At 47.2% G+C, this 9,739-nt stretch overlaps 1 protein-coding gene across 1 annotated transcript in view; it reads left to right on the forward strand.

The window, feature by feature from the left end:
* The first annotated feature begins 1,659 nt into the window (after positions 1-1,659).
* wnt10a (wingless-type MMTV integration site family, member 10a) overlaps positions 1,660-9,739 on the forward strand; it is a 15,887-nt gene continuing 7,807 nt past the window's right edge. Inside the window, exons 1-3 of the mRNA XM_027031575.3 lie at positions 1,660-2,456; positions 3,634-3,896; positions 5,938-6,311. Of these exons, the coding sequence (XP_026887376.2) occupies positions 2,191-2,456; positions 3,634-3,896; positions 5,938-6,311 (903 nt within the window). The 5' untranslated portion in view covers positions 1,660-2,190. The remainder of the gene's footprint in view (positions 2,457-3,633; positions 3,897-5,937; positions 6,312-9,739) is intronic.

Consider the following 9,739-nt stretch of genomic DNA (forward strand, 5'->3'; position numbering starts at 1 on the left):
GCCTTTTTCATTGTATAACATAAACTGTCTTGGACTGTGACAATACAAATTATGTGGATGAATGAACCGTGACTATATGTGGGTTGTAGTTACTGCACTGAGGTATTAAGGCCGATGGGGGGGGGGGGGTAACAGAGAGTGTGCTGTTGGGTAGGGGCATAATAACGACAGGCTTTGAAAGCTTCTTTTCTTAAAGGAAATTTAGATGCTGAAAGTTCTTGATGCGTTTGTAGAGTTTTGGATGTAAATGCATCAGTCAGCGCTGCAGTCATATTCACAGAGTGAATATGCGTGTCCAGGCAGAAACTGGGGAAGGAGCCTGTAGCCTGTGGGTGGAAGTCTGTGCAGCACAGAACAAATGAGTCTACAAAACCTGCAGGCTTAGCTGCCCTCTGTGGGTATAGATTAAACCTTTAGGCTTAACTGCCTTCTATGGATATTAGATGGATTATGGATTACGGATTCCGGTGTGTTCTCCAGGGTTAAGGAAAGGGCACATCATTAAAGTCCCCACTGTTTCCTTAGAGATGATTCTCTATTTCTTTCCGTCTTTTCTTTTTCTTTCTTTCTGTTGTTAAAGCTTTTACAGATTTACAGACTCAAAATCATCACTGCTAGTTTACAAAATCTTCCAAAAAAGATGATATCTATCTACCTAGAACTAAAACAAGCAAACAAACGAAAAATCCTAAGGAGGGAAGAGATGTTCATTCCAGAGGAATTCTACCTGGAGTCTATCACAGTTTGCAACATCTCAAGAGTGTATATTGAAATGTATCTGCTATCGTCTTTTAATTGGAAAGGCTCTGAATGTTGCTCGCGCTTGGGCCTGTGTGGCCCGGTGTACCCCATTTCAGAGCAGCAGAATGAATCATCTGGCCAACGCACGATGACTAGTCATTGTGGAATCAGGTCTCGCTTGCATCCACCGGACGTATTTCACTGCGCGATCACTCCCCGATGGACACCCTGCACACGTCATCGCTTTTAGTATTTCTTTACACGGGTCAGGTTTATTAATTATTGGTTATCTCTGTCTCAAAGCCAAACCTTTGGATGGTTTCTTTTACTGACTTTAGTATATAGTTACTTTCCGCAACAGTCGGCTGCGTTCGCGTTCATTTGGAAAATATCAAAAACTCTTGACAGTTTAGTGCATTTGATATCTGCAAACCACCACGACCCTGCCATATTCCTCTGCTCTGTAGCTCGACACATCCTTTACTGGAACCGTTTAACACCGGCCCGCGTTCGCGTCCCGTCCACAGGCCTCGCCGCCACTCGCCCGATGCGCGCGGAAGTCTGACTCCTTTCCCCAGTGTCCCGATGTCTCACCCGCAGGACACAAAGCGCGGTCGGCACGTGCATCTTTTTTTGGGTGACTTTGGAAGCGTGAGATTGAGACTGGTGTCTGGGAGAGGAAGGAGATCTGCTAACTTGATCTGGTTTCGCGTTCACACTAGAAATGTTTGGGCATGTAAGGGGTCTCGAGCTCTCTAAGAAGCAGACCCGTGAACGCTGCTTTTCGCGCAAGGGTTGAGTTAGGCGTTAAACAGCAGTGATGCAGGTTAACGGTCCCCAGGAGGAACTGGGAGCGATGACGGAACTGCAGGGTGTCGGCGGAATGTGTCCATACAAGCAGCGACCTGGAATGTACCTATAAATTCTTCAAATAATCACGTGGTAATTAAATATTACATGGAGTTACCACGTACTCGTAGTACTTCTTTTGGGTCGCTTTTGCAAGTCCAGGTAAAATTTGGTCTAGTTCCAAGCAGCGCTCCATGCGCACCGTTTATCGCTTTATGCTACGCCGAAGTGAACGGGAACAGCAGCTCCGCGCACCCGGTCTGCACAGCCTCTCTTATCCGCGCGATCTCGGCGCGTCTTCGCCAGGCGAGCAGCATTCGTCGCGTCTGTGGCTGCTGAGTGACGTAGAGGTGGGCTGGCAGAAGTCAAAGAGGAGCTCAGACTGCTATCACGATCAGCCGACTATCACACGCGCGGCAGGCTCCCCATAGCGCAGCGACTAGTGATGCACGCGAGGGCTCTTTGTCGGATGGAACTCGGCGCGAGATATCTCCCAGGATCTAAAGTGCGCACGAGCAGATGAAACAGAGCGCGCTCATCCATTGCATCAAACAGAAGGTGTAGTAGCAGCAAGTTTACCTGACTGCAACTTTTCGTTTCATGAATGACGTATCACGATATCGCTTGGCGCGGTCTGTCACCTTTTCGTTCTGTAACACATCTGCGCGAGGACCTAGACTTGAAGCGGATCGCGATATTATTGCACGAGCCGATCTCCAAGCAGAAACCTGTTGTGACAGATCTGTCAGTGTCCGGACAGGTAACTTCTTTGGCGTGTGTGTTTGGGAGAAAGCGAGCGATAGGATGGGATACTTTTTACTTCGCCTCGTGCGTTTTTTGATGTTCGCGACCATTCTCGTGCAAAGGTAAGCCGACCTTCTTGAGTTTCCCCTCTTACAGAACCTTGGGGGATTTTCTTTTTTAATTTGTACATATATCAAATGTCGTGCACGGAATCCTAGGTGTTTTGATAGATTCGTTTTAATCCCCCTATCCTTACCTTATTACTGAACCCGAACCAGAAGAAGTCACAAATATGTATGCAATTAAGTGTAAGTACACGCTTGAATTGATGGAACAGGTTTAGTAACTTCTCATCAACTCGATGTTAACGTTTTTTTCCCCAGAAGCACATCGTCAGTTCGGTCTAGACAGAAAAATGTGTAATTTATTATGTTGTTTGCATGTCTGCAACATTTTAGAAACTTTTTTAAAGCTTATTTGAACCTTACAAATGTTACGTTATACATAATGTGGCCTACTATTAGAATAAAAAACAACAACATTCATTTAAGACAACATTTAATTGTCTTGAGATTGAGATGAACATGAGATTAAAAAAAAAATTTAAATATATGAATAACACAAAATAAAGTAAACTTTATTGATAATTGGAATATAAATATTAAATTGAAAAGGTTTTCCCACTTGAGCGGCGCACGTTGTCTTGGCGTGAGCGAGGCAGAGAGACTGAGCGTCCTGATGTTGCTGTTTCCACACCGCAGACCTATGCGCTGCAGAACTAGATACAGCCATGTGCCACATTGATATCCCTAATGTCACTTAAAGGGCTTAAAGGGATCTCTCGTTTTTAATGGAAAATTGCTAACAGTTATCAGCATCTTAGGACTGATCTGTGGTGATGTCTGTCGGCAGGTGCAGCTGTAGCGTAATGTGTGTCAGATATGCGTCTGGTCAAGCATCACGTTCTGTGTCTTCAGCCTTCATGCTAAAGAACAATAACTGCTCAGTGTTGTACTGTCAGAGTCAGCAAGGCTTTTTGGGCCAGTGGTGGCTCAGTGGTTAAGGTCCTGGACTAGTAATTAAAAGGTTGCCACTGTTGGGCCCCTGAACAAGACCCTTAACCCTCAATTACTCAAGTGGTTTTCAGTCAGACTTGTAAGTTTCTTTGGGTAAAACCGTCATCTGAATGCTGTAAATAAATCAATGTAATGAATTCTTTGTTTGTAGGTGTGGTGTCGGCTAGACTTTAGTGTAGCATTAATTAAACTCACCTTTCTCTTTACCCCCTCTCTCTTGTAGGGGAGATTCGAATGAGATCCTGGGACTGAAGTTAGCCTTTGACCCCATCCTCAACGCCAACACCGTGTGCCTGACCCTCCCGGGCCTGACACGCAAGCAGCTGGACGTGTGCATGCGCAACCCAGATGTGACGGCCTCTGCCATCCAGGGCATCCAGATTGGCATCCATGAGTGCCAGCACCAGTTCCGAGACCATCGCTGGAACTGCTCCAGCCTGGAGACTCGGAACAAGATTCCCTACGAGAGCGCGGTGTTCAGTCGGGGTAAGAGACCCTTTCAGGGCCGAGACACACACAGACGCTGGGGAATTAGCCGGAAGAGCTCGTCTGCTGTGTGACCATAGCCGTGGTCTCCACAACTTCCTGCCTGTGGCACATGGGGGCACAGCGAGGACCTGAAAGGGGTCCTAGTGCTCTGGTGTGTTGTTACAGATCTCTTTTCTGTAGGGGGTCATTAACTCTCTCACAGGTTCTCCGCCCCTACACTTATTCAGACGTCAGTGGTTTTTCAGTCTCTGATGCACGTTAACTGAAAGTGATATAGTTTCTTACTTTCAAATCTCAGTTTCAGAGTTTCAGTAGTATATAAGTAGTAGTATATAAGAGGGATAATCTAATAAAATGCACATTAGTAAATGTGGGAAATTGGGAATTTTTTGAGGCAACTGCCACATGGCTTATAGACTGAATCCAGGCATCCTGGCCGGGAGCAGGGAGGGTCTGGACTTCTCCTGGACAGTGCGCTCCACTTACAGAGAGTGAATTTGCTTCCAGCAATTTTCTAACTCTCAGTGGCAAAAGTGGAAACCTGCTTAGTGTCTTTCTGTATTATAAAGTGACACTTCCCTTCCAAATTCATTTTCCCGTTTCCCAGCCGGGGCGTGCCGCTCACTCTAAATCACTGTTCACTTCGATTTGCTCTGTGTCTTTCATAAGCTCCTAGAGGCCTGAAACAGCATTTTCATGTCCAATGTCCCCATGTCCCCGCTGCCAGGCTGGGTGTACGCGCCATGCGTGCCTCGCAGCCTCATGGGAGGATATTGTGGAAAAAGCAGCGTAAGGTTCATCTTTCTGGGGTTCCTGTGTGAAAGAAGGAGCTGTAAGGGGAGCGTTTACGCCCCTCCTCCCGCACCTCCTCCCGCACCTCCTCCCACGTGTCCTCCTGCGTGTCCTGCCGCGTCTCCTCCCGCGGTAGGTTGATTGCTCTGACTCATTCACTCCTTACAGTGCAGTCAGAAGCTCATTAGGCGCGACCGAAAGACACAAAACAGGACATGAGCCGAAGAGGGGCTGGGGCGAGCTCTGATAACCCAGGACCAAAACTTCGTACTTCTGCTTTTTGACTGGCTGCACAAATTATTATAGCCTTCTATCGCTTAAATACATCTCACACTTTTCCCAGCTTGACGGAGTGGTTTTCATTTCAAGCTCAAAAACGATTATTTTTGTGTGTGTGCATTAGTGGCTCTTTTCCTTGTTAAAGTGCCTTCCTTTGATTCTCCAGGCCTGAGGAGCTGCAAACTTTTAGCTCTTTCATGTCCTTCCTGACTGCTCCATCTGCCCTTGAAAGTGATTTAGGAGGCTGCTTTTATGAGCCCTGCGTTTATTATCGTTCAGGGCCATTAGCAAGACGAGAGGCTCCCTGTCCCACTGTCACCTGCAGAGAAGGGCCGTCTCTGCCCTGGAGACCGACAGAGAAGCATCACCAACACACAAGCACGCGGATGCTCACACCACCACGTTGTAACTCACTGCTTCTAATGCATGTGCCTTTCATGTGTGCCAGTCAACTTTCTGAGAAAGTCTTTGAATGAAAGCGGGAGAGCGGTGTGTGTGTGTGTGTGTGTGTGTGTGTGTGTGTGATGAACAGAGTTGAGGCATTATGGCGAGCGATTGCAGGAGATCAAACAGCTGCCAGCAGTAGCAGGTTAATTGCTACCATGTTTCAGGGACTCAGGAGAGATCTCTGTGAACACATGCTGGAGGAGGACTGTTCCATTACATTTGCCCCATGTATTTATCCCCAGTGTCTCTGTCTCTCTCTCTCTCTCTCTCTCTCTCTCTCTCTCTCTCTCTCTCTCTCTCTCTCTCTCTCACTCTCCCTGGGAAAAATACTGGTACTCCTGTAAGTCTCATACACAGATCAGGGCTTTTGTGGTTTGTTTTGTGCTGTGTATGATAGTGATCTGCCCCCCCACGTCCTCCCTTGAGCAGGTGGCAAACAGACAGGGAGGGGCTTTAGGACGCCGGCAGTGGGGCGGGTGGGAGGGCAGCGTGTCTGAAGCCTCCACTGTCTCGCCTGCAGGCTTCCGAGAAAGTGCGTTTGCTTACGCCATCGCGGCGGCGGGGGTGGTGCATGCCGTGTCCAACGCCTGCTCCCTGGGGAAGCTGCAGGCGTGCGGCTGCGATGAGAAGAGGCGCGGCGACGAGGAGGCCTTCCGTGTCAAACTCAACCGCCTGCAGCTGGAGGCCATCAACCGGGGCAAGGGTATGGTGCACGGCGTGATGGAGCGCTTCCCCAGCGAGGCCCCGGGGCCCCAGGACTCGTGGGAGTGGGGCGGCTGCAGCCCTAACGTGGAGTACGGCGAGAGGTTCGCCAAGGACTTCCTGGACTCCCGCGAGACCTACAGGGACATCCACGCCAGGATGAGACTCCACAACAACAGGGTCGGGCGGCAGGTGAGAGGCCATGCGTGGTGTGTGTTAGTCACGTGTGTGTTAGTTTGCTCTCTGTTGTTTTTTATATTCTGCATGCTTGTGTGTGTGTTACTGTGACCTGTAATAGTATGTGAGTGTAATGTATTTTTGTAGTGTATTTGTGTCTTAACATACTGAATGTAAGGGTGCTATGCTGGTATGTTATGTGTCTTATTGTATAGTGTTGGTGTGCAGTGTTAGTGTGATATGCTTCAGGGTGTTGAGTATCTGTTCATGTACTGTGTGTTTGCTCTTTCTGAGAGGTGTTATAAGGTCTTATAGGGAGGTGTGTGTTCGGTCTTTTTTGTGTTGTGTTGGTGTGTTATGAGGTAACGTGTGCTGGGTGTTGGTATGCAGTGTTAGTGTGTTATGTGTAGTGTGTGTTGGTGCGTGGTGTTAGTGTGTTATGTGTAGTGTGTGTTGGTGTGTGGTGTTAGTGTGTTATGTGTAGTGTGTGTTGGTGTGTGGTGTTAGTGTGTTATGTGTAGTGGGTGTTGGTGTGTGGTGTTAGTGTGTTATGTGGTAGTGTGTGTTGGTGCGTGGTGTTAGTGTGTTATGTGTAGTGTGTGTTGGTGCGTGGTGTTAGTGTGTTATGTGTAGTGGGTGTTGGTGTGTGGTGTTAGTGTGTTATGTGGTAGTGTGTGTTGGTGCGTGGTGTTAGTGTGTTATGTGTAGTGTGTGTTGGTGCGTGGTGTTAGTGTGTTATGGGGTAGTGTGTGTTGGTGCGTGGTGTTAGTGTGTTATGTGTAGTGTGTGTTGGTGCATGGTGTTAGTGTGTTATGTGTAGTGTGTGTTGGTGCGTGGTGTTAGTGTGTTATGTGTAGTGTATGTTGGTGTGTGGTGTTAGTGTGTTATGTGTAGTGTGTGTTGGTGCGTGGTGTTAGTGTGTTATGTGGTAGTGTGTGTTGGTGCGTGGTGTTAGTGTGTTATGTGTAGTGGGTGTTGGTGTGTGGTGTTAGTGTGTTATGTGTAGTGGGTGTTGGTGTGTGGTGTTAGTGTGTTATGTGTAGTGTGTGTTGGTGCGTGGTGTTAGTGTGTTATGTGTAGTGTGTGTTGGTGCATGGTGTTAGTGTGTTATGTGGTGGTGTGTGTTGGTGCGTGGTGTTAGTGTGTTATGTGTAGTGTGTGTTGGTGCGTGGTGTTAGTGTGTTATGGGGTAGTGTATGTTGGTGCGTGGTGTTAGTGTGTTATGTGTAGTGTGTGTTGGTGCGTGGTGTTAGTGTGTTATGTGTAGTGGGTGTTGGTGTGTGGTGTTAGTGTGTTATGTGTAGTGTGTGTTGGTGCGTGGTGTTAGTGTGTTATGTGTAGTGGGTGTTGGTGTGTGGTGTTAGTGTGTTATGTGTAGTGTGTGTTGGTGCGTGGTGTTAGTGTGTTATGTGTAGTGGGTGTTGGTGCGTGGTGTTAGTGTGTTATGTGTAGTGTGTGTTGGTGCGTGGTGTTAGTGTGTTATGGGGTAGTGTGTGTCACTGCTGTAGTATGACTCAGGCGTGTCCTGTTGCTCGCTCTCTCTCTCTCTCTCTCTCTCTCTCTCTCTCTCTCTCTTTCTCTCTCTGTGTGTCATGAGGATCGGTTTACTGGCCTTTTTGAAGCACTCTAATGTGATGTATCATAGACGACACTCCTTTTCTTCTCAGACACCGTAACCGTGTCACATGCACTAACAGACACAATAGAAACTCCCCCCCCAAACTGACTGAGCTTTGAAGTCCGCACCTACCACAAGGTGGACATTAAATTTTCACGCGACAGCAAGACAGTGACAGTGTTGTAGACTTCTGTGTCATACTTCTGCAAAGCTGACCGGTTTTATAGGTGTGTTTACATATGTTTGTTGTGTTGTAGGAGTTTGTAGTGTGTGAAGTCTAAGGAAGGGTCTGTTATAAACACACACACACACACACACACACACACACATACACGTACAGACACATTCTCCCTGGTCCTCTGTCTTCGGTAGGAACACTAATAATTACTGCTCTAATGCGAAAGCAAGCGTGGCTCCTTCACACAGGGAGGCGCAGGGATGTGGGCACGTTAGGTAGCCTGTTTTAGCTGTGAGATGTGTCCCTCCTTGTCATTATGAGCTGATGAAGGACTGAGCTGTTCTTCCTACACCACTCTTAGTCTAATAGGATAATATGAGCCAGATTAGCAGGAGGGTGGAAAGGTGAGGTTGGTGTCAGGGAACTGGAAAGTTTTAGGATTAGAGTTACAGTTCGGATTAGAGTTCGGATTAGCGTTAGTGTTAGGATTAGGGTTGAGATTAGAGTTAGGATTACAGTTAGGTGAGTTTTACATAACTAAATCCACAACGTTGAATTAAGACCTATAGCTTGTACAAATGGCTACTTTAAGAGTTAATTCAACAAAGTGGTGGGTTGTGCTGTGTTGAGTTAGTGTGCGGCGTTAGTGTGCTGTAGGGTAGTGTGTCAGGGTTAAGAGTTGGCATTAATATTAGTACTGGAGAGTTACTGTTAGCCTTAAAATTGGGATTAGTGTTAATGTGAGAAAGGGCTTTGAGATCAAGGGCTTTGAGGTTTTGTCTGTAGCACCTTCAGTGATGTGTTTATGAAGAGCACAGCAGTGTCTGACCTGTGGGGTTGGCCCGCCGTATAGCAGCATGTACACCACACTTTAACCACAACTAGCACGAGGAACCACAGTTGCATCATTCAATATGATGTTCTCTGTGTGATAATAGTTCATTACCCTTCTATGTCAGATATGCATTAATCCGATATTTTGTTGTAGTGGGACGTGGTGTGTCAGTAACACTCATCTAACACACACTTCCACAGTGGTAAATTAGCCATTGTTTCCAGCTTCCTGCTGTACTGTTCCACGGGGCCATGAGGGCACTGCTTGATTACAGAGACACAACAGAAGTGTGTGGCCTGTTCAGGGACACTGGATCTCACATTACCCACGATGCACCTCACTGCCAGTCCCCATGGACACTCTGGACAGACAATGAGGCATGAAAATATTTACTTGCGCTGGTGCAAAAAGTAAAAAGCACTTACACACACAAACACACAAATACAAACACACATATGCACACACAAATACAGACACATGTATATACACACATACATACAGACACATAGACACAAACACACACAAAAACACTTGAACACACATGTGCACACACACTTGAGCAGGCGATGTTAAGTTTAGAGCTCTTTGCTCTTGTCGTGTGTTGTTAATGTCCCCCAGTATGACTCACTTTGCCCTTCCTCATATCCTCTTCCTCACTTCCTCCGGGCCGTGTACGTGTCATGCACTCTGCTCACAGTCATGTGTTACCTCACTAGCCACACGTGACCCAGCTGTCTGGGAAGCTCCGTTACCAGGGTGGATGTGTGAGGACAGTGGATGTGAGCGTGCGCCCGAACAGAGAAAGAAAAGGA

The sequence above is a fragment of the Electrophorus electricus genome, chromosome 4 (assembly GCF_041902795.1).
Source record: "Electrophorus electricus isolate QZ-2024a chromosome 4, ASM4190279v1, whole genome shotgun sequence".
In the NCBI taxonomy this organism is placed as follows: Eukaryota; Metazoa; Chordata; class Actinopteri; order Gymnotiformes; family Gymnotidae; genus Electrophorus; species Electrophorus electricus.